The sequence below is a fragment of the Caretta caretta genome, chromosome 17, assembly GCF_965140235.1.
Source record: "Caretta caretta isolate rCarCar2 chromosome 17, rCarCar1.hap1, whole genome shotgun sequence".
Classification (NCBI taxonomy): Eukaryota; Metazoa; Chordata; order Testudines; family Cheloniidae; genus Caretta; species Caretta caretta.
This window is the reverse complement of record NC_134222.1, coordinates 3652463-3677147: the sequence shown is the minus strand read 5'-3', so window position 1 is coordinate 3677147 and position 24685 is coordinate 3652463. Positions and strand designations below refer to the sequence as shown.

General features: G+C 46.7%; 2 protein-coding genes across 4 annotated transcripts in view; one reads left to right on the top strand and one right to left on the bottom strand.

Moving 5' to 3' along the window:
- Window positions 1-2812: 2812 nt before the first annotated feature.
- On the top strand, window positions 2813-9366 carry CENPV (centromere protein V). The gene is made up of 5 exons (XM_048824147.2): window positions 2813-3193; window positions 5384-5482; window positions 7455-7524; window positions 8617-8731; window positions 9099-9366. The coding sequence occupies exons 1-5, from the start codon at window positions 2919-2921 to the stop codon at window positions 9221-9223; spliced, it is 684 nt and encodes a 227-aa protein (XP_048680104.1). The 5' UTR covers window positions 2813-2918; the 3' UTR covers window positions 9224-9366.
- PIGL (phosphatidylinositol glycan anchor biosynthesis class L) overlaps window positions 6323-24685 on the bottom strand; it is a 92290-nt gene continuing 73927 nt past the window's right edge. Inside the window, exons 5-8 of one of the 3 annotated variants that reach the window (XM_075120930.1) lie at window positions 20182-20213; window positions 13436-13569; window positions 11202-12494; window positions 6323-6580 (exon numbers count right to left, since the gene is read on the bottom strand). In XM_075120930.1, coding sequence (XP_074977031.1) covers window positions 12396-12494; window positions 13436-13569; window positions 20182-20213 — 265 coding nt within the window. In that variant the 3' untranslated portion in view covers window positions 6323-6580; window positions 11202-12395. Of the gene's footprint in view, window positions 6581-10583; window positions 12495-13435; window positions 13570-20181; window positions 20214-24685 lie in introns of those variants that run through there. The other 2 variants (XM_075120932.1, XM_075120931.1) reach the window with 2 other exon arrangements.

Genomic DNA, 24685 nt, shown 5'->3' with positions numbered 1-24685 from the left:
CCAAGATGGACACTGCATAGTGACAGCCAGGTGATGGGAGAGTGCAGGGTGTCTCTTGGGCTAGGATGGAGGGAAGGAGCCAATGTGTGTGTGTGTAAGGTGTCTCTAGAACCAAGGACTGAGTGGAAGGAAGGAACTGAGCCACAGGAAGGAATGGGTGGGATCTCTGGTACTGGAGATGGAGTGGAAGAGAGTCAGGTAGTGGGAGCGAGCAGGTGAAGAACTGGGACAAGTTGGAGGGAGGGAACCAGTTCAAACCTAAAATGGTCACTACCAGGGCTGCTTCAGGACTGAGGATTTATATGTGTGGACTGAATAAATCCAGCAATCGGAGTGACCCTGTCTTTACCCCACAGTGAAGTGACTCTGAATTTGGCTCCTCTGGAGGCTTTGAACGTAGTGCACACTGTTCCTTCAGCCTCTGCCTTGGGGTCACCTAGTAACATTTGCTTGTCTGGAGCCGTTTGTCTATAGCCTTCACTCATGGTTCAGCTGAGTCTGCAACTAAAAATACCTCCTGTTGGCTTGCACAGGCTGGTCTTGCTGCTAGTGTGGCCCTGTGATATTACATGATACTGCAGACACCACATTCATGTAGGAGTTCTGCCTTTTTTTTTTTTGTACAGTATCCCAGCTAAAATAACTAGTGATGTGTCATCACTATCAGGTGGGGGGAGAACGGCTGTTCGTGGAGGTGTTATGCTGAAAAAACAAAAAAGTTTTTTTTTCCAGTCATAACTGGGAGCTAGCAGCCTGCAGCAGCTGCTTTAAGTCAGAGTAGTGAAACTCTAGCCACAGACTAAGTCTTGCTCTTACTTACATATAGACTTTTCTGTGGTGCTCATCGCTGTAGTGTCAGAGTATCTCATCCGCACTAATTGATTTATCCTCTCAGCCCCATTGACTTCTGATGTGGTTGCCTTTCTGAAAAATGGGGCCTACACGTCTGATCTTGGGCACCCAAAAATTGAGACACCCCAAAGCAATGGCCCCTTTTGAACATTTTTGCCTATACGTCTCGCTGAAGATCACATGCTGGGAGAGCTAAGAGTACAGCTCAGATCTCCTGATTCCTGGTCCAGTGCTTCAAATACAAGATCATCCTTTCTGTCCAGGAAGGTTTTCTAATTCACCAGGCTTAATATTATACCTGATCTCTGAAAACAAAACATCTGCTTTATATAAGATCTCACCTCTTTGGTTCTCAAACTTCCATAGGAACCCCTGATAACAGATCATTGCACCTACAAAAATGACTCCCTAGAAAAAGAGGTGGCAGTACCTGAGCTGACATGGGGAATTCTGGAGTGATGCCTACAACTTCTAAATTCAGGCCCAGCAAACTGGATTGTCCCTAGATTTCACAGAAGCCCAGGAGGAAGCACTGCCCAGCTGCACCTGAGTGATACTATGTTAGGAGCGTATATTACACTTCTGGAAACTAGACGTGGCATTTCAAACTGATCCTTCCTGGGGAAAATCTTGAAAACTATACAAATTCCACCCTTTTTTTACAGTATGAAAGAGGGACAGCAGCTGTTCTTGCTGTAAAGCCCAGACTGATTCAGGTAACCCTTGGAGAAAAATAGTTTTAAATATGAGAATGTTTCCCTTTAAGGAATTGTCCAGCTTGCCTCTGTGAAAAACAGATCAAGTCAAATCTTGCTGTGTGTCTGTGGAGGTGTGGGCAGAACTCAGTTCATTGGAAGAAATGGCTCTAAAATATAATCAATGTGAATTTTTAACACAAGAGAAGGTAGGTGATGGTCGTAGGGAAGAATTGAGGTTGGAGGGAGCTCATTCTGGTTCCCATTGAATTAGATTGTTTGCTGGTTGGACCAGTTCAGTGAAGTAAAAAAAACGTGAGTCTCAGAAATATGATTTTTTTTTCACCAGAAGGGCTGAGAGCTTGAGGGGAAGCACCATTGCTCTTCTGCCCTCTGAAAAGGGGTAACTTTGGTGTCAGATTGATTGATGGCCTTGGAGACTGAAATCCTCTTTACGCACGATAGCTGCAGGCAAAGCTTTCCTGCTACACACACTATGGCTCAGTCCTGACGACCAGTCCTTCTAATCATTCAGTGCTGGGCCGGGCCTCACTGTGACTGGTCTGCGAGTGGAGCCAACTTTGATGTATGGCTTTGGTGATGATAAAGCTGGTATGAGATTCCTCAAGCTGAAGTAACACTGGGCTCTGCCCCTTGGGGTCACGACCCACTCGGAAAAAGTTTAAACACTGGAGCCACCTTAATGTTACCAACTCCTCCCAGTTTTGGGCCCCACCACTCCAAATTCTACTATCTATATGGCGGACAAGACTAGCTACTGCTATTGTACCAACCTCCCACACATGCCCAAACCCTGGCACATCAGTGCAGCACAAACCTGGATGATCTCTGTACAGTCAGTGAAATTTTAGGGATTGGAGCCAAAAATTGGCAGGATTCAAGTGCTAGATCTCAGTATTTGCAGTGTCCTTAACCAGGATGGGTTATGTGTTTGGTGTAAAAGGAACATCTACCCTGGTCTATGCAGTAGAATTAGGGGGTCTCATCACTGTCTGGATTCAGGTGCGTGATCTAGGTATTTGTGGCACCGTTGTACTGGGTTTCCTCAGGATCTGGGCACTGGATGCAATAGGAGGGGTTACGCTTGTTCTCCGTGTAAGCAGTGGAATTTTGGGGAGAAGGGGGGGTGTCAAAAACTGGCAGGATCCAGCTTTCTCCTTCCCCACCTTTCCTCATTCCCAAGGACTTGGCTCCAAACCCTCCCAGTCCACGTGGCTCTGGACTCTGAAGCAGCAGCCCCAGAGTGTCCCTTTGCACCTAAACTCCAGATCACAACAGCGGAGCAAAAGGCCCCAAGGCAGAGGGGCCCAGCCGCAAGCTCTGTGGTTACGGGGGTGCAGGGCCAGGAGCATGGGGAAAACCAAGGCAGGCTCTGCACGGAAATCTCGGGGGAGAAGCCCAGCCGCAGCGTGTCCGGCTGCTGCCGGCCGCTCCCTCCGGGGAAAAGAGAGCACGTGGGTAGGCAAGAAGCCTGCGGCTCCCCGGGAGCGGCCAGGGGAGCCGCCGCTGCCTCCCCCGGAGTTCCGCCGGTTCGATCTGGGGGCGCAGAGGGAGCGCTGGGTAAAGTTTCAGGAGAGGCAACGCCTGACTTGCGAGGAGGCAGCCAGACTCCTCCTGGACACCTTGTGAGTAGAAGGAGGGGGACGCGGGAGTCGCCAGGCACTACGCTCTTCCCACCGAGGCAGGGCAGCGTCTCTCCAATTCGCTCCGGTGCGGGCAGAAACGACCCTCCCCCCGGCGAGCTTATCCTGTCACTGCGGCATGCTGCTGCCGTTTAAGGGCTGGTGCACGTTGCAGTTGGGATGGTGCAGGTTTGCATGCTGCTTGGGTCCCACCTGCATTTCTTTAAATCTTCCCTCCTGGCCTCCGGGGTAGGGGCCTCTCTGAGTGCAGCATCGCTTTGGACAGGATCTCTCATGCGTTACTTTGTGTGACCCATCTGTACGTTTTTGACCCGCTCTCTCTGAAGTCAGTGGGAGCGGGCCCATGATTGTTAGAGCTGGAGTTAGGACAGTATACTTTTCTCCCCTAGACCCCATCTACCCTGTGGCTTTGAAGGGGGCTGCTCCCCCTTGGGCTCAGGTGGGTGTAACCCACATGACTGATGCCCTGATAGACCTTCTCTCCATCTTTGCATTCTGTGTTTGGTATAAACCTACACTTAGGTACTTTTAGACAAAGGACATTAATGTAACTAATGTAAATATACAAACCCTCATTAGAAATGCTGATTCGAGCCAGGCTAGTGCTCCCTGTGGACCTTTATCAATGTGGTCTGATAAGTGCCTGGTTAATAATTAATGGAGTCAGAAGGGTCATACATCTACAAACCATGCTTCTCTGGGTTTGGAGAGAGAATGACAGTAGGGCCTTCCACAGTTTTTCCTTCACGTATTGCTTTAGCCACATAAATGACTTCCGTGAATCCATGTGTAGAGTAAAATGTGGATTTTATGGGAAATTAACAGCAAACTTTTTCTTGCTCAATAAGCAAGCCAATACATGGAGGCTAAGCCTTCCAAAAACATGGTTTTGGAAGGCTCACCCAGCCACCTTTCTTTTGATTCTTAATGGCAATGCAAATAAGTGTTACCTGGCAGTGTTATCCAGACCTCTTACATTTAGATTTATCTAAGTGTTTCTAAAATGCTTATCAGTGTAATATCTAGGTGTTGATTTTGGTAATAATGTGGGAGGTTCATTGCACACATCTTATAATCACATCCAGAGAAGTGGTAACGGCTAGACATACAGCAGCTCTGACTGGACACATATCTCTGCTTTGTATTCAGATTTAGGGGCCAAGTACAGCGTTGGATTTAGTCAGACTACTTAATTATCTTCAAAAAGACTTTCTTTTGTATTTCGGCAGTTTCTCACCCCAGAATCTCTGCCCCATAAGTGCCACAGTTGCTGTACCTGAAGCCTGTCCATATGATTATTCAGTGTAATATTCCTCTTGTCAGCATTTTCACAATGATAAACACTGGCTTCTGTGGAGCCACAGAGTTTATTTTCTTCCCATGGAATCTGTGGGCTGTTACTCTTAATCTGTTCATGTTTCAGGGACCTCACATGAAAGGGAAGTAAAAATCCTTTTATCCTGTTCTTTTCTGTTGTTTACAGTGACGCATCTACCAAGCTCATATTCTAATCCTGCTGTCCCATCTGAACGTGTGTGTAATATAGTTATCTTTTTGGTATTCCCATTAATAAATCTGAACAAACTGTCAGTACATGCAATTGATAATATGAAAAGCAAGGGACTTCGTATCTTTGTGTCTGATCTAGCATGTTGATTTAGCTACGTTACCATGGCAAAGTCCTAAGGGAGTGAAAGAAATACAAAAAGCAGAGGCTTCTTGAGTCTGTGAGTGCAGCTGGGAGACTTCAAAAACATATTAAAATGTTTTAAACTAATTAAATCCTACTTATCGTCTCTGTTTCCAGCTTCTAAAATGGAAGCAAGTTAGTGATGCTTTCTATCTAGAATGAACATCATCCTGGAGCAGAATTGGTGGGAACATGGGAAAATTCTAGTCTTAATTTCACTGGTGTAATCCTTACATAATTTGACTGAATTCTATGGGTTACTCTAGATTTACACTACTGTAACTGAGGTCAGAATTTGGACATGTGTTTGGGGGAAGGTGGGTCTGCTTCAGTTTGGCCCCCATTGCTAAGTAATCTGAGTGGATAATGACTCTGGTAGAGCTGACTTGGACACTATGAAATCTCAGTGCTTCCTTGGCCAACTAGAATTGTCTGATCACAAATCCTCTCTTTTTGTGTGCGTGCGCCTTTTCTCCATCCAGTGAGTACAAAGGCCTGGTGAAGTACACAGGAGGCTGTCACTGCAGAGCTATCCGCTTCGAGGTTTGGGCATCAACAGATCTGCACATTTTTGACTGCAAGTGGGTGTTTTTTATTTATTTATTTTGCCATCCCCAAATCTGAATAACCAAATATTTTGCCCTTCTCTAGCACTTCCCATCTAAAGATCTCAAAGTGTTTACCAAACAGAAATCCACTGGAAGTTGGTATAGTAGCAGGAGCGCTGTCTAACCTATTTCCTGTAGGATGCAGCCCCAGCTGAGTAGGTTAGTACTGTTGATTTCTGGTGCTGGTTCTGCAAGTGCACAATGTGCTGATTGGCAGAGAAAGGAAGGTGCTGTGCACTTCTCTCTGGGCAGCACAGTGACAACTTTGTGTTTTCTTTATGCCCTAGCTGAAGGGGTCAGGCTGTGGCAAAAGCTGCAGTTGTCAGGGAGATAACAAGTGCTTGGAAAGCAGCTGAGAACAGGGAGACTGTAGCAGTGTTGGCGTTACAGGGATCCTTACTGAGATTGCTACTAGGTGTGTGATTACAGGCAATTTTAGCAGATTGTTGAGGATGAGATCTGCCTCTCATAGGCCAGAAACAGTAGACATAAAAAAAGTCAAAGAAATATCCCATTTTTAAATTTTGTGGAATACTAGCTATGGCCCTAATACAAGGTCCAATTAAATCCAGATGAGAAATTCCATTGACTTCAAGTGCTCTATATACGGAAAATATTAAATGTCCTTTATGAAGAGTAAATGCAGATCAAAGTGACTTGCTCATTACAATTTGGTAAGATGTGATGATTATTACTACACAGTCTACAACTACTACAGTTAATAATTACACAGACTTCCCCTGTGATCCTGAAAAGTTACTATATCTATGCCTCAGTTTCCTCAGCCACACAATGAAGACAGTAATACTGGGATATCTTGCAGGGATGCTGTGAAGCTAAATAAATTTAATGAGATCCATGAATGGAAGGTTCTAAACACATGCAAAGTGTTATATTTAGTATCATTATTAACAACAATATCTTACATATATACAGAATTTTACAAACTCCTATACATACAGGAACCACTTACCCCAATACTAAAATGTAGCCATATCTGGAGTAAAACATGGCAGATGTTTAACAGGATTCTGCACAACAAGGAGTGCAGAATACCAGCTCCATATGGGTCTGCAGAGGGAAATATAGGTAAGCAGAATGCAACAACTTACATTGGAATTCAGCTACAGTTTCATGATTCATACCTGTGCTTGTAAAAAAACTGTCAAGGTTTTAACAACCAGAAATGCTCAGGACCTGCATTTTATACATCATCAAAACAAAATGCTTTCCAACAGATCTCTCAAGGTCGTGGGGTTTGGTCCTTTCCTGGCATTCTCTTATCAAACGGAGAACACATTACTACCAACATGTGGTGAGGGATATATATTGAAGCCCTATAAAATAGTCTAATTTCAGTATGGTCTTTCCACAGACTCAGAATTAGTTTCTTTCTAGCTCAGATGTCACTACAAATCTGTTTCCCTGGTTTGCAAAGTAATTAATATTGGTAGCATTTGGATTAAGTTGGCAAACTTTACATGGATTTCTCAAGGCCACAGTTCAGCATTGATCTATCCACTGAGAGTTGTATTGTGGAGAGAAGACAGTTATATAGCTCTCAGTTTTGATAAGCTTACTTTCCGTATTACAGGGAAACGTAAGTCTCTGGACTGAATGGACGCATACACAAATACATATGCCATAGTTGCAGTCTGTCCACTCCTGTCATCAAACCTAATGTTTGCAATGTTGTTGTAGTTGTGTTGGTCCCAGGATATTAGAGAGACAACGTGGGTGAGGTCATATCTTTTATTGGACCAACTTCTATTGAATCTCTTGTCTCTCTAATATCCACCCTGATGACAACTAGGTAAAAATAATTATAGTTTTCAGTGAAATCTAACTTGTTGAGAGCTTTAGGCTAGATATGATTGTTACATTGCAGGTTATAACTGCCTATAGACTAGTCATGGTTTTTTTCTTTTTCTTTCCCCTCGTACAGTTGCAGTATTTGCATAAAGAAACAGAACAGACACTTCATTGTCCCGGCTTCACACTTCAAGCTGCTGAAGGTAGGTTAGGGTTTATGAGTGCAGTGGGTATGGGTACCTGTCAAGATATTTGATTCTGAAAGATTCAGATGGTGGTCAACTTTGTATCCTAAATTTGTCTGTGTCTGTCTGAGGAGATGTGTTTGGAGACACGAAAAATCCATTTGGATCCTAGAAGCCTGGCTGTATGTGTATGTTAACGTGTCTCAGAATGGGAAGTTCCATGTTTGAAAAGTGAATATATCTCTTCAAAAGATGAGGCAGGGATGTATGTACACCCCAGGAGGTGTGTACACCAGGTAAATATGCTAAGTCAGTGTTACACTGACGACAATAAAGAGCGTTACTGTCACACTCATACTCCTAATGGGCTAAGGACCTGAGCCAAAGCCCATCGCAATCAGTGTGAGTCTTGACTTATTGGGCTGTGGATTAGGTCCAAGCACATTGCTCTAAAGCATTCTGCCTCTATTTTAGATCAGCTTCAGACTTCCTTAACTTGATTTTTAAATTTTGATTACAGGCTTAATTCTTTTACATTTTAATTGTTACAAGGGCATATTCCAGGTTAGGCTCTTGGATTCCAAGTTTTCTGAGGACTGTAGCTTTTAGATTAATTTTTCTCAGCTTCTAGCATCATTTAATTTGATTTTCTTTTATAGTTGGATGGTCTCAGATAAACACAGAAATTTGTCCACTGCTTCTAGGAGGAAAAGCCCCAATTATGTTTACTTTGGAGCATTTAAAAAAAACTAAGCACTTTGTAATAGACCTGCTGTAATAGAGAGAGTTCAGTGACTGCATTTCAGTGGTCAGAAAGTAAAGCCATGGCAATTGTTAGGTTTGTCTGGCGGAAAGGTGTATGTGAAAATAAAGCACAGAGGGTAGGGGAAGGAGATAAATATATGGAACAAAATAGCATGCATGCAGTATTCTTAACTCTAACTCACATAAAGACATAGCAGGTGATATTTTAGACTAGTCTTAATTAGGCTTCTGTTCTTGTGCCTGCAATTTTACATTTATTAACTACAAGCCTGTGGAATGTAAGTGACAAAAAATGACCCATTTCTGGGTACTTGGCAAACCTTCATCATGTATTTTTTTGCCTAGGGTGCTGATAACATAACAACGTACACCTTCAACACGCACCGCGCCCAGCACACATTCTGTAAGACCTGTGGTGTGCAGAGCTTTTACACTCCTCGTTCTAACCCAGATGGTTATGGTAGGTAAACAGAACAGGGAAGAAACCTGGTAGACATACGGCAACACAAATTCACCCCCTGCTGCTCTTGTATACTGACCATGATGACCATTAGCACTCTGCCAAGAGCAGTAGCACAATAACTGTGCATCATACAGCTTGCTTCTAAAGTACTGAACATCTGAAGCTGCAACTTTCAGTAGCAGCTCCTTATTGTGTAAGTCTTAACTGTGACCAATGGGCCACTGGCCATCTACGGTTTCTCACCTGCTGCAGCTGTATCGACACCATCACCACCCTCTGAGATTCACTGCCCATGAAACTGAGAGACTAGCTCTCCTTGGCTTCAAAGGGAGAGCTTCTCTCTGTATTTCCCCCTCTTCTCCAGGAATAGCCCCCCACTGCCTGGATGAGGGCACCATGCGCAGCACCATCATGGAGGAGATAAATGGCAAAGAGTGGGAGAAGGCCGTGAAGGAACATAAGATCATCAGGAGCATGTCGAAACCATGATACAGCCTCTGCACCAAAGTGCTCAGCTTGGAGCACTGCCATTGGCAGGCCATCATGTAACCTCTTAGTTCAAGCTCCCCTGTGCCGAGCTGTTCAGGAAGTATCTCTTTTTTGTTTTTTTAAATAAATCTTTCTGTGCTGCCTGTTTTTTTCCCTCCTTTCATTTTATATTCAGTTGTCAGACCACACCAGTTCCATAACCTACCCAACAGCTGGGATTTTTCCTCTTTGCCTTATTCTGACGCTGCCCCTATCTGCAGCAGAGTTCAAATCACATTAGTTAGAACAAGGTTCTTACATCTGTTGCAAGATTGTACCATCTTGTCTTTGGCTAGTATAGACACATCCCAGTTGCGTTATGATCTGGTTTACACCAGTGGTTCTCAACCAGTGGTCCGGGGCCCCCTGGGGACCATGAGTAGGTTTCAGGGGTTCTGCCAAGCAGGACCAGTGTTAGACTCACTGGGGCCCAGGGCAGAAAGTCTAAGCCCTGCTATGCAGGGCTGAAGCCCGGGGCCCTGAGCCCTGCCACCCAGGGATGAAGTAGAAGCCTGAGCAACTTAGCTTCACAGGGCACCTTGTGGCATGGGGCCCCAGGCAGTTACCCTGCTTGCTACCCCTTAATGCCGGCTCTGGCTTTTATATGCAGAAAACCAGTTGTTGTGGCCCAGGTGGGCTGTGGCGTTTTCATAGCATGCTTGCTGGGAGGGCCTCAGAAAGAGAAAGGTTGAGAACCCCTGGTTTACACAACTGTACTACGTGAAATAACGTCTCCCAATTCTGCTCTGTTACACTGGTCTCTCCATTGATTCCACTGAAGTTACTCTGGATTTAGAGCTATACCAGGCTGATGCTGGCATAACAGGCTCCAATTGAGCAAGTTCTTCGTACGTGTTTAACTTTCAACACAAGAGTACTGCCATTGAAGTTAATGCAATGGGGGCTGCGGGTGCGAGCGCAAGGGCAGCACGTGGAACCTCCCTGGCCACCTATGCACCGAGGGGATGCAGGGACCTGGCAGCTGCTTCCTGGGAGCCATGGTAAGTGCTGCCAGGACTCAGCACCCTGAACCCCCTGCCCCAGTCTGGAGTCCCCTCCTGCACCCAAACTCCCTCCTGTACCCCTCAACACCATGCCCCAGCCCTGAGCCCCCTTCTGCTCCCCAAACCCCTCATTCCCAGACCTACCCCAGAGCCCACAGCCCCAGCTGGAGCCCACATCCCCTCCTGCACTCCACAGCCTGGAGCCCCCTCCTGCACCCCAAACCCTTCATCCTCAGCCCCATCCCAAAGCCTGCACCCCCAGCCAGAGTCCTCACCCACCCCACCCCCGCACTCCAACCCCCTGCTCCAGCTCGGAGCCCTCTCCCACACCCCAAACTCCTCATTCCCAACCCCACCCCAGAGCCCACATTCCCAGCCCTCATCCTCACCCTCCTCCCACACCCCAACCCCATGCCCCAGCCCAGTGAAAGTGAGTGAGAGTGGGGGAGAGCAAGCGATGGAGGGAGGGGGGATGGAGTGAGTGGGGGGGTGGGGCAGGGGACGGGACAGAGGTGTTCGGTTTTGTGCAGTTAGAAAGTTGGCAACCCTAGCTGTGTGCTTAAGTACTGAGAGTACAGTTCTGCCCTAGTATCTTTTTAATAGCTATGTTTGGGAGGATGTTGTGATTTGAGTAAGGAATTAGGAGCTAGGAATTTGGGCTCTGATCCTGGCAGTGCAATGACTTGCTCTGTATCCTTGGGCAAGCTGCTTATGCCATCTTTACACTGGGGTTTATAGTATTTACATCCCTATCTCCCACAGGTGTGGTGAGGAATAACTCAATGATGAGTGCAAAGTGCTCTGTAAATGCTGAGTATTATTTAGTTTGCTCCGGTGTGAAAGTTCTCCTTTAAGATTCCAATTATTACTAAAATCTCTGTGTAGACTTAAAAATTACAAATACATATTTGAAAATTGGCCTCTCTGTCACTTACCTGCTGAATCTGTGGGCTGCAAAACCCAGAACCCAGCACTTCCTCCTGGCAGCTAAGAGGAAGGGGGCAGCTTTTCAAATGGTGCATCTGGAATTTTTATGTCTATATATTTATTCTGTCAAAGGACTGGCTGGCGTCCTCTCACTTGTAACTTCATTTGTACACCCTGCACATCCTGGTAAAAAACAGCTTAGGTTCAGCGGATCTCAAAGACTTTGTTTGGAAGCAGGAATAAATACTAGTGTTTCACGAGGTACAGTCCAGCAGAGTAAAGCTCGCACCACAGGGTGGCTGGGAGGGTCGAGAGGGAAGGAACATTAAGAGTTCAGTGCAATTATATTAGTTATATATTATTAATTTTTAATATTTTATTCCTAAAGTTTTGGCATTTTAAAGTCAAGAAACCAGCCCTCCATCAGCAGGAACTGGCTGACTGACAGGCAGTCCTGGGTGGTTCAGTGTTATAGCCTGAGGGCTGTGAGGATCCTGGTTCAAACCCCAAGGGACAATGTGTATCCTTGGACAAATCACTCCTGGTGCTTGATCTTTACAGCAGAGGGAAATGGGTAAAATGCAGGAATCACCAGGTGGTGATCTGGGCCTTGTCTCCCTGGGGACACCCATTGTAAAAGCACATAAAGTACATGCTGTATTCTAAACACCTTCAAAATTCTACTTCACTAGTAATTAGACTCAGATCAATCTGATTTGCTGGTGGTTCGAAGACCATTTAAGCTGTTACAATGGGAGTTCAGTAATTGTATAGCTATAAGCTATTACCAGCAGGACAGTGGGGTGGGAGGAGGTATTGTTTCATATTCTCTGTGTATATATAAAGTCTGCTTCAGTTTCCACGGTATGCATCCGATGAAGTGAGCTGTAGCTCACGAAAGCTTATGTTCAAATAAATTGGTTAGTCTCTAAGGTGCCACAAGTACTCCTTTTCTTTTTGTTTGAACCCAGGCATCTCCCAGGCTGTCAGGCAAAGGACACCTAGAAGGATGTAAATACAGTATGTTTCTGCAATCTGAAAGGCTGCAGGGCACACAGAAGGTGGAATTCTGTCCTCTTCTTGAGACAATAAAGAAGCAAGAGCTATCAACAGTGCTTGGTCAAGAAGAGCCTCTCTTTTCTTTGTCTCCCTTCTCTGGTCTCTCAATACCCCCCTGGAAGTGTGTATGATTCTCCTTCCCTTTACAGAAGGCAAAGTGAATTGATCACCATAAAGCGTGAGAACAGGATATAGGTGTGGCGGAACCAGAGAAGCTGGCTGTGATGGCACCGCATGGCTCTCTAGAAAGATAAAAATATGCGAGAAAGCATTAGACCTTCCAAACCCATTCGGAAGACAGCTTTCAGGGCTTTCTGTAAAGTTCACTACTAGATTTACAGTGAAACCTGTCTTCAGAGACCCACCAAAGGACCACCACAAACACAGCTTACCAGCGGTGGGATTCTGACTAAACTCAAACAGTGCTATACTGGAATCACTGGGGATATTTTCAAGTGGTTGCATATGACCAAATGTTGCTAGTTGAGGCCCATTTCATGTATTTATGAGATGCCACTTGGAAAGTAAGTGTCAGTAGGAAGGTCAGATTCAAGGTTCTAGCCACTGTGGCTTGAAATATCAGAGGAATTTTTGTACTTGGAACCTTCTGTTACTACCCTCACAACTATGACAGTGCTGTGGGTGTTACTTGTAGATTAGCAGCACTGTTTGCTCTGTAATGTTTACTTTAATATACTGTGGAGGGAGCTCTAATCATATGGTGATTAGACGTTTCTCGACAAGAATGTATAGCGATCGCACACAGTAGAATAACTCAAAGTTTGCCCAAAAGACAGGGCAACTTGCTAAGAGCCTGCTGCCACAAGTAGTCATATAACGCAGAGGGCAGATCAAGAGAGAATACTGCATGCTGGGAACTGTAGTCTCTATAGTCCACATCACTGTATCAAATATAAGAGTGCACTCTGGCCACCCAGGGTCTAAGAGCTGCCCAATCCCACCATCTGAACAGCGTACAAAGCAATTTGTCTTGACAAGTAAATAGTCCTAAAAGCAAATCCACTGATGCTTCATAAATCAAAGACTGTTTGAAATGTGACAATTACACTCCATGTGCAGTATATATATTTTTAAGTTCTACATGCATGAGGCGCTTTTTGTTGAAGCTCTCACAACAATTCTGAAATGATCAAACAGACTGGGCAGGAACAATGCATCTCACCTTGGCTTGTTCAGACTCCTCCTTTGTTAGTATAAAGAGAACATCCTGGGACTGGAGGCAGCTAATGGGGACATCCAGGATGGAGATGTACTTCCGGAGGAGGTTTACTGACTTGAGCGTAAGGACCCGGCACCCTGAGCAGAGCAACAGGAGAAAGCATGCAAGACAACAAGATGATTACAAGCTCACAGCATCACGAGGGTAGGCAAAGCCCCCAGTCTCCTGTATGACAGCCCACCAGGAGTCCAAATTCTGTCAGAACCTACTTTTGTGTCATGTGAATTTCTATTCAATTCTGTTTGCTTCTTAGCTATTCTGCTGACAGCAAACTTGGACTCCCAAGAAGAAAACCTGGGTTTAAAGGTTGGATGCCTTTTTATTACAATCTCAATTATTTCTGAACTTATTTGAGCCCAGTCCTGTTCCCATTGAAATGCATGGGAAGGCCCTTTGAATGCCAACACTGTATCATTTGAAGGTAGTTAAACAAGCTCATTTGATTGTCATTCTATTCCAATTTTCAACATGCTTTGCTACAGAAAGGAGTGTTTTCAGTGTCCAGGAATGACTGCAGGAGATATTAACACAGGCAGGTGATTACATGTTAACAGGAGCTCAAAACCCATCACCGAGATGTTTGTCATGCAGGGGGTGAAAGGAGCATGCAGAACAGATTCAGCTATGGTTCATTTCTTTCCCCTGTTTCTAAGAAATCTTTGAACTCAAAAGTTAATTGCTAAATTTTTTTCATGGCTAAACTGTATTTATTAATGAGCTCAGCTGATGGTCCCATTAAGGAAATGTAGCTCTTTGGGAAAGTGCCTTGAGATTTCCTGACACTTCAGAAGCTGAAGTAATTATGCTCCTTATTTTAGGCACTACTTGGAGTTTGACAGATGAGAACAGAGTCACTTTGTATAGACATAGTAGGCTCCGCAATCAGATGCACTGCAGCATGCCCCTGCAATCTCAATGAAACTCTGAAGGGAGGGTGCAAAGGGAGGCCTGAACTGTCACAATGTCTGTATCATTTTAACCCTAGGAGAACCCAAGATCACACATCTAATACAGCTTCAGCTGGGGACTGAGGTCCTTCTCCGTTGTCATTATGTTCTCACAGGGCACGAGGATCACAAAGTGAACATGAAGCAAGTTGATTCAGGATCACAAAGTGAACATGAAGCAATTGATTGTTCTCAGACAAATGGGACATGATGCTGAAATCCAGGAGTGGCTCACTGTACTCTGAGGGAAGAAGTTGGCTGAGGTTTGACTGACTCCAAGACAAGGAGAGAAGAGAGACCCTCCTAAAAGTCCCTAGGCAATGTGCATTCCTCATTCTGTGCCCACCAAGTAGCTGGCAGCTTGGGGTGCTGCCTTTGTGCTGTGAGTTCTCTAGACAGACACTTATTACTTACTAAGGGCCTGGTGCTAGGGGTGCAGAACAGTCTCACTCCCACTGATTTCACAGGATCAAGCACAAGTTAGTTTCACTAAAACCTGCATTCTAGTGCAAAAGTGGCTCAGGTCCAGGGTGGGAAAGCAACAACTCTTGTTCATACCCTGAGCGAGCTATCTGTGGAATTCCTGGAGACAGGCAGGGGGAGAAGCCACACAGAGGTCTCTGAGGTGTAGAATGAGGGGAGCAGCATGCTGATAAAGACATTTAGAAGGAAGCTGTGGAATATTCTGGGCCGAGGAACAAAGAATGGAGACAGGGCAAGACCTCCAACTTTCTCCAGCCTCACAAATGAGTCGGAGCATATGCTTGCCCCTCACCTATTCCTAGGAGTGGCACCAACCCACTTTTTAACTTTGCTCTTATTTCATCAGGGGCCATCAGTGAAAGAACACTGTAGGTTTTCTGGAAACCCCTCCTTCCAGCACTGCCTCCAGACCCCTCAATTCCTCTTCCTCCCTCCAAAGGAAAGGTGAAGGGATTTTCCCCACCTTCTCTATTTCCTTTTGCACTCCCAAAGACAAAAATCATAATTGTTCCTGCTTTTGCATTAGTCCCTGGTTATTAGATGATTTTTGCCTGATTATGATTAAAGCCTGGCCAATACAATCTAACTAGATCAGCACTAACCTCTCCCAGTCTTCTTTCTGGCAGGGTTTGCAGCTGACTTGTTCCTGAGGGGTTAGTCACTGGCAGGCTTGACAGAGCTGAGATAGCTTTCAGCATTACTTTCTGCATCTGCAAGTGGGCAGGGCTAGAGGGTCAGAGGGCAACAGCAGGTTTACATCCTGATCCAATGTGCTAGAATAGAGAGTGACACAAGGTATATGATCTGGAGTTTTCACAGAAGTGTCACATCAGTTCACATTGCTGCAGGCTCTGACCTGACAGAGGAAGTCTGATGTTAGCAGATAAGCCAGAGTAAATATTGTCCAGAAGGTGATAAATCGTTAATATTGACATTAGAAAAAGAGCCAGGTCATAAAGAGACGTTTCCAGCAGATGGCGCTCTCCAATGGTAACTGTAACTGGAAGGTTTCAGAGGAACAGCCGTGTTAGTCTGTATTCGCAAAAAGAAAAGGAGTACTTGTGGCACCTTAGAGACTAACCAATTTATTTGAGCATGAGCTTTCGTGAGCCACAGCTCACTTCATCAGATGTGTACCGTACACGGTACACATCTGATGAAGTGAGCTGTGGCTCACGAAAGCTCATGCTCAAATAAATTGGTTAGTCTCTAAGGTGCCACAAGTACTCCTTTTCTTTTTGTAACTGGAAGAAAGCAACCATCATATACAAGCTAGTGTGCCAATTTACCAGATGGCAGCAAGTTCAGAAGCCTTCAGCACATTCGTCATGTCAGAGCTGTACCATGTACCTGATCCATTCCAGTTGAAGAGGCAGCAATTCAGTGGAACACTGGCCTGTTAAAGGTCACTGTGCCTTCCCTGCACAGGTGGTTAGGGAAGGGTGAAGGGGCCTGTTGTCCTACCAGGCTGCTTACAATTAGACCACGTGGAAGTATTGGACACCAGAAGCCCTGAAACCTGTGTGCCAGGGATACTTTGTACCACTCCCCTTCCCTTGCACCAAAGACCCTCTGTGGTGCAGGAGAAACACAAGGTGAGAATGGGGGGCAGGGGCTCAGGCTTTTCTCCTGGACCTGACAATGAGGCCCAAACTTCATTTCAGACCCGAGTTTAACTTCTGGCTCATCTTCCTGGTCATTGCCATCAACATGGAAGGTGTGTAATCCTTTCAGGCTGCTGAGCGTATTCAGCTCAATGCTGCGAAGGTGGCTCCCAGCGAGAGGGGACAGTGGTACAGACTGAAGTGACTTGGTGGTGTGGAAAGTGGCTTCCGTTCATTTACCTCCAAGAAAGTCAATTTCTTGTTTCCAAGAAGTGAATTATTTTGCTGTTCTTTAACTCCAGGGCTTGTCGACCGTCCTTAAGTGCCGATGAAAATTTGCAGGCACATCCATTGTGTGTGTGCAAACCAGCAGTGCCCACCCATTATGCAATCACAGTTAAGGAGACCCATGAAAGCCTGGCCTGTCAGATCCATTTTGTGTTCAGTCAGTAGGGGATGTGGACGGAGACCCTCTGGGCTGCTCAAGTGTAGAAATCTGCTTGCTGGGTAACTCCAGCTGAAGAGGTCTGGATCATGCCCTGCTGTGTGGAAGAGCAGAGGAGAGCCACTGAAATGGATTCCCTTGCCCTGGTATTCCACATTTCCATCAGCCACCTGTTTGCATCTCAGCCCTTTTCAATGGGGTGTACAAAAAGCAAACATAGTGCAATGGGCCTTTTCCTTTCCTGGATCACTGTTTACAAGCCTTGGCAGAGCCTCCGGAGCTCCTAAGTGCAAAGTTGGGAAGAGAGGGATGGCCTGCCCTAGGGTTAAACACTGATGGACTGTGAAGTCTGGGCTGCTCCCCCATTCCCTAATCATCTTTTTCTAAGAAATACTAATTCATCTGCAACCATATTGCCCTTTGCTTCCCGATCCCTAGCAGCTGGGAAGGCTCACTACATTGCTACTGGAAAGCAAAATCATTGCAAGTGAATTTAGTGAAAGGTGCCAGTTTTACTGCCCCACAGGCTGAAGTCCTCTATGCACAGAGCGGGAACAGCTTAGGCAGCCACAATTTAAACCTTAAATAAAGGAGTTGTTTGCATTAGCAATACGACCAGGGTCATGAGGCACCACCAGCAGAGATCACTTTGAATGAGAAGAAGAGATGAAACGAAGCTGGTAGGGAATGTACAGTCCAGCTACAGATGGGAAGGGCTCAGAGATTCAAAGCCCTTCCTGCCAGCCAGGGTAAAAGAAAGGGAATGTCAAGTGACGCTACTGATGGGCTTGCTCCTGTGACACTCTCAGGCGAAGACCTGTGGAGGAGACGGTCGTGACTGTGACCCCAGGATAGATTTAAGATTGTTAGTCAGCTGCTTTACCAATTGGCCAGGCTAGTGTGACCTCTCTAGCTAGCGGATCAGCTGCTGGAGTTCTGAAGCCCAGTCAGCTTGGCTTTCTGTTTCAACAAACGTATGCAACAAGTGTGCCTGGAATGACGTAGGCTCTTACAGAGCTATCTATGACAGGGGGCTTGCATTGCTTTTGCTAGATGTTAGTGCACTGGCTCTTCTGGCTGGGAGCTGGTTATAGCCAGGAGGTGGATGTACCGTGGATGTGTGTAAACCAGCTGTCCCCAGCTCTTGAATCAGGCCTGCTTGCTCAGAGCTGGCCGGGAGGACTCAGCTTCCTGCTGTGGCCACACTCAATATGGGAATTAGGAAGCAAAGTGGGATGCTCGGGGTACTCATTTGCATACCGCTACCCAAAATGCCAGTGAAAGACTATTTGCAGAATCATTTCCTGTGGGCTCTTTGATCCCATGGGCTTACACAGGTTCAATGCACGCAGTTCCTAGTTCCTGGCAAGGGAGCAGGCCCTTTCCTTGGGCTGAGTATGCTTTTCAGCTGTGCTCCAGACAGCCTAGGCGGGCCCGACGTCACTATCATTTCATTAAGCCCTTCTGATGCATGGCCCTGCATGCCTGCCAGATCGAATTATAAATACCGGGAATTTCAATGAGACTGGAACTATATTTGGAAAGGCTTAATGTAAGCAGCAACATGGGAGCTCCCGACTCCTTTGGCATTTGTAGGTCATGTAAGATGTGATGTAATCAGAGCAGTTAGCCTCATGCATATCTTCAGAAGCCCACTGGCGCTGCCAGAGAAACTGAGGCGCCATCTATGCTGGTCTTACATTGGTTATCTGAACCAGTTTTAGACATGGTCTCTCTGGCCTGAGAGGGCAGGGCCAAACCATGCTTAAACCAAGCCTAGTCAAACTGCATTAGCCTGTTGAAGGGGGTTCATCACAGATGGGGTCTGACATATTTGTCTCCTTGCAGCATGGCAGTAACACCTAGGCACTTGCTTTTCATTGTTCCCAGCACTTTGCAGCTACCCCTGCTGTTCATGCTGTGCCCAATCTCTGGACAATACTCAGTACACACACAGCTCTTTGCCCATTTAAAATGCTGCACAGACATAACCCCCCAGATCCCCCATGGGGAGAGGTCAGTGTGAACCTTCCCAGTCGCAGATGGGACACTCAAGGCACAGCCAGGGGACGTGACCTGACTGTGGCCACAGAGTGGCAGAGTCAGGATAAAAGAGCAGGAGATTCTGGCTTCTGGGCCCACGCTTGCTCCACCACATGGATGACCCTCAACCTTTAATCACTAGGGAAGCAAAAGCAACTCTGTATGACACACTCAAATCCTTGTATAACACACAAATCTGTATGACACACAACCCTTCTCATCCAAAAAGGATTTGAGATTAGGGTAACGGCAGCAAAGTGTGGATGGTTTTTGGATGCTGGGTGGGGATGACCGGACTGGTTGGGGATCTCTGTGCCTGGGGGCAGAGCTGACTCCTCCAAGAGTTCCTTCCCAGAGCAGATCACTGGGAGGAGTGGGGGAGAGATAAGGGCCGAGGATCTGCTCTGGGATTGGGTAGCATGGAGTAAAAGCATCAGAAGGAGGGTAGTTAGGAAGCATGTTGCTCTTCCTCTCCTCTGCTTTGGCTACTGTTGTCCCGCAGTGTGGACAGGGGCCTTGCTGAGACCCCTCCTAGCCAAACAGTATGACGGACCATTCCTCCAGATAGTATCCATAGCACAGTTTTAATATGTGCTTCTCATATTGCCCACGTTGGTGAGGGAACCTGACCTAGGATAATATAGCTAGGACTGCGTTTAAACTTGGCTATAAAACCATTCTCAGCAACAATGTTATTGAGTTAGAGTTCTTCATCTGACTGCATTGCTAAAGCCCTTTTCACCTTCATGTCTAGGCCTAATATTATATCTAAAAACAGACAAATCAAAAGAACTGGAGAGCAAGGCAAAGGCCTGCAAACAGCAGCTATGTGCACACAGCAAGAGGCCAAGAAGCAGAGTTGGTGTCACACAATCCCGACAGGACAAACACACAGGATGAGAAGAGGGTGCCTTTGAACCTAACCCGACTCCCGTGGGAGACCAGCCTGAGTCACGCTAATGCCCAGCCCCAGAAGAAGGGACAGTACAGGAACATGAGCTCAGGAAAAAGTATGAAAGAGCAACCAGGAGTTCAGCTATAGATTTCATTTGCATTGCAAAGAAGAGGTGAATTATTCCAATGGGGACTTGGACATAACATGCAAGTCAATAGACAGGTCATGTCTGCAGCGTCACTGATGCTTTTGTTTAAACATGTGTGACGTACCTTCAGGTAACTTCCTCTCTGAGTGCAGATACCTGTGAATTGAAACAGAAACCATGGTGAACATATAGTGAGGCCACTTGAATCCTTCTTTAAATACGTATAAGCACTAAGGGCTAAATAACACACACACACACACACGAAAACTCACAATGCCAGCCCCTAAAATAAGCTTTCTGGAGCAGAGACTGGATGTCCCAGCTCCCACTGACCCTGGAAGATAGCAGGTTTGGTTCCCCACAAATGCTTCTGCTCCTAATCCATCACTACTTTCCTTGTCCTCATTGCTGGATGGCTGGTGGGGCAGGACATAAGCACTCCCCACCCATGTCCAATTGGCTCTCACCATCTAGTGCTACAATATAGGAAACTCTGCAAGAAGCTACCAAATACCACTTGTTCTTTAGGGTCCTGTCTCTAGTGGCCTGGGACTCTGGCTCAGCAGTAGCACCCCTCTAGCAAGCCATGCTGAACAGAGGACTTGCTAGGGAAGTGCTAGCCAGGTTTCCCCAGCCCAGGTAGACAGGGCTCTGCATAGTTAACCTAATCATGTCACTTTGTCCACAAGCGCAAGTGTTTGAACCCACTTCTGTTTCCATTGTTTGAACCAGCTTGTGAATAGACACTGGTTCTGGCCTTGCCCAGAGTAGCTGCTCTCTTTTTCATTCAGTGACAGAGTCTGCAGGTTTAGTGACTTCATTCTGGGGAGAGGTGCCCGATCGAGAGCCCGGGAGTCAGTTATCCTCTAGTTATCCACAGAGCGCAGAGACAGCATGGGCAACGGTAGGGCATGCTTCCCCCATGCTGTTCCCACAGTGGGCCTCAATCCCAACCCAGAAGGACCTCTCAAAAGAAAAAAAGTCTTTAGAAAACGGAGCAGATGGGGCGCAGTTCAGTGGAGATCTAAACAGTGGTGTTAATTACATCAATATGTCCGAGTGGGTGTCACATGCTGAAGGAGTGGGAGGGTGGTTAGCCTCATTCCCCTTTAACGTTCCTGTTTTTCCTGCTACAACTCTGCCTTCCCCCTCTGTGTGTAACTCACAACAGCTTACACGTAACACCATTTACATCTCCACTGATTTTGGCCCAGCCTGCTGCTGGCTGGACCTGCAGATTTCCAGTAGATGGCAGCAGGAGTTACATAGCTAGGCTTGTGCTTGTTGAAGGAAAAACAAAATGGACCATTTGGGTGAAAAAAAGGTTATTTAACCCTGTGTAATATTTAAAGAGATTGTTATCGTCTTTTACTGGTGCATTTCATGTGTAAATCAACCTGGGCAAAACGTATATTGTATGTAAACTGCATTGTGCCTCTAGTCATTTTCAAACTATGATTATCTCTAGTTACTGGCTAGTTTCGAGGAAAGGGATTAGCCATACAGGGATAGACAAAATAGGAAGCGCTGGGTGATGAATACGCAAAGCAATTCAAAGCAAAAGTCAAGCCAGAAATGCAGGACATGGCTGTATTCAAAAGCAGTGATCAGGAGACCAATCCCCTAAACAGATTCTTCCACGACTGTTCTTTCCTTCTCCAGAGGCTATGGCTACACTGGCACTTCACAAGGCTGCACCTTTCTCGCTCAAGGGTGTGAAAAAACACCCCCCGAGCACAGCAAGTTACAGCGCTGTAAAGCGCCAGTGTAACAGTGCCCCCGCGTTGGGAGCCGCGCTCCCAGCCCTCGGCGCTGATCCCCTTGCGGAGGTGGAGTACCAGGAGCGCTGGGAGAGCTCTCTCCCAGCCCTCGGCGCTGATCCCCTCGCGGAGGTGGAGTACCAGGAGCGCCGGGAGAGCTCTCTCCAGGCCCTCGGCGCTAATCCCCTCGCGGAGGTGGAGTACCAGGAGCGCTGGGAGAGCTCTCTCCCAGCCCTCGGCGCTGATCCCCTCGCGGAGGTGGAGTACCAGGAGCGCTGGGAGAGCTCTCTCCCAGCCCTCGGCGCTGATCCCCTCGGAGAGGTGGAGTACCAGGAGCGCTGGGAGAGCTCTCTCCCAGCCCTCGGCGCTGATCCCCTCGTGGAGGTGGAGTACCAGGAGCACTGGGAGAGCTCTCTCCCAGCCCTCGGCGCTAATCCCCTTGTGGAGGTGGAGTACCAGGAGCGCTGGGAGAGCTCTCTCCCAGCGCTCGCGCGCGACCACACTCGCCCTTCAAAGCGCTGCCGCGGGAGCGCTCCCACAGCAGTGCTTTCAAGGTTTGAGCCCTAAGGTCCATCGCATGACAGCCTTTGCTACCTCCAGTCTAGGAAACCGTCCTTGTAATACTTCTTCAGTCACCCACCTCTGTTCAGACTCCGCTCTTATGGACTTTCTGCTCTGCCACCGGGGTGACAGTCAGGATATTTACGCCTGTAAATAAAAGGCATCGAAAGGGAGGCTTAAGGTAACAAACAGAAGAGCTGCCCCAGGAGTGGACTAGTAATAATCATCATCACTGGCCACAAACTATAGCGGCAAGGAGCCTGCCTGGAAAAGCCCCAGTTAAGAGCAGCGGCACGATCAGCAGGGAAGGAAGGTTCAAGACAGTAGCAGAATAGGGGATTTGTGCACACAAAGGTTCAGGAGGAAAAAGCACCATTGGAAATTCAAGTTCTGTTTTAACATGGAAGGTCCTCAGTGCTGGTACTGCAACCCTTCCCTGCTCTCACCTGGAAGAGCTGCTCTATTGATGACCTTAGTACCACCATCCTGAGCCAACACTACAGCACTGGCTGAGCAAGGTACAGTGCAATGTTACTGTAAGGTTCACATGGTTGGAATGCTGCAGAGAAATCAACAGGCTCATCCATTCATACCTCTTAGGACTACAGATGGGAAGGAACTGTGCTCGCAGGGAAAGCGAGAGAGAGTGAGGCAAAGCTCTACCTCCCACTCAAGCCCCTATATACTAACAAATATTCCTCTCGCAAATCAATCTTCTAGCTCCCTCCCACGCCCCTCCTGCAGCTCTCTCCAGGGAACACTTCCAAGTAGGGGAGAGGTTGCAGCTCTTCGCTCTTGCCATTTTGGGAATGTTGTTTTACATACTGGACGTGCTGTGGTTTGGGTGAAATGTAAGAGTCTGGCATGAGGTCATGACAAGAAAAGATACAAATGGGCTCCTTCGGGAGCTTTTTCCATGGTTTGTTTCCTGAGAGATTTTTATTATTATTATTATTTTGAAGTGATGCTGCAGTGAAAGCAACCACAGACGGAAGTAGTTGAAACTCATCCACTGAACACCAAAATGCCCCAACCCGATTTATAGCCATTTACAAGCGACAGGGGATTCCTGGCTGTGCTTCTTTGTTATGCTAGTGGCAAGTTCCAAGACAGGGCACCTTCCATATCCCCTTCTAGGGGAAGGAGGAGGAAAAGCAGGATCCCTGCAGCAAAGGATTCAAAGAATCTCTGAAGTCCTGCAGGGAACCCAAGAAATCTCTCTGCATTAAAAGATTCCTGAGATTCCTAAGGGACCTGCAGCCTCAGCTCCCCTTAAAATCAATGGGAATTGAGGGCCCTTGGCACATCATAGGTGCTCAGGAATTTGCAATATTAGGACCTCACTGTTTAAGCAAAGTTTCCATTGGGCCAAATCCTGAGGTCCTTGTTTTTATTCAGTCAATACTCCTCCCAGTGAAGTGTATGAGCCAGCTCCTGAGCGGCCCTGAGTACAAGCAACTTCCACTAAAGTCAATAAGGCGTGAGTAAAAAGTGAGTGAGGATTTCAGGGTTTAGCTCACAGGGAATTTAGAGAGCAGGAAACTCCACTGAGAGGGAAGCAGAGTCAAAGTCCCAGTGGGTAGATTGCTGTGTTGGTGACACTCTGCTCAGAGAGAAATTGTTCCATGAAATCCATGACTTCACTCTAAGAGGGTCCCACTGTGGGGAACATAAAACCCTACACTGTATTCACTAGGCTATCTGCTAAGGCATACTGAGGAAATACAGTTTGCAGGAGCATAGCAGGGAATGCAAGGCGCAGCTGGGGCTCCATTTAGGTTCCTGTCCCCTAATCTGCCCAATTAATATGATGAAATAGATGTGGAGCAGGAAGAGCAGCCAGTCTCCTAGGAGTCCCAGGGATGTTACATACAGCGAGAGATTTGCCAGATGTTGAATGTTTACAATCTGAAATACCTCCCCCACCCTAACTGGACTGGCCAGCTGCATTTCCCCTGCACCCAGAACCGCACTGTGTAGGCAAAACACAGTTTAAAACATTCATACAATCTATGCTCATTCATATTTCAGCAACAAAGGATGGGGCCTCGCCAATTCAAAGTAATCTGGAGAAGGGGTGACCCAGGGATCTTCCAGTTCACAAATGACGGAGCTGCTTCATCGCTGACACTGCTTTCGCCTCCGTACTGTGTGGGGGTGGAGTGTGGAAAGGTTACAGCTTCAATCAACTACATGAACAAACTGCTAAAATCTTAACGATCTGGGGGAGGCTATTCCCAGAGGGATCTATTATTTTGTTTAAGCATGGTCACTGTTACCAAGGAAATAGCTTTGCTGAGTACTAAC

What these genes read in the sequence shown, in the direction of transcription:
- CENPV (XM_048824147.2), top strand. Translation starts at nt 2,919, where the DNA reads ATGGGGAAAACCAAGGCAGGCTCTGCACGGAAATCTCGGGGGAGAAGC. An exon ending in CACACTTCAAGCTGCTGAAG is followed by an intron (nt 7,525 to 8,616) that starts GTAGGTTAGGGT and finishes TTTTTTGCCTAG; the next exon opens with GGTGCTGATAACATAACAAC. An exon ending in TTCTAACCCAGATGGTTATG is followed by an intron (nt 8,732 to 9,098) that starts GTAGGTAAACAG and finishes CCTCTTCTCCAG; the next exon opens with GAATAGCCCCCCACTGCCTG.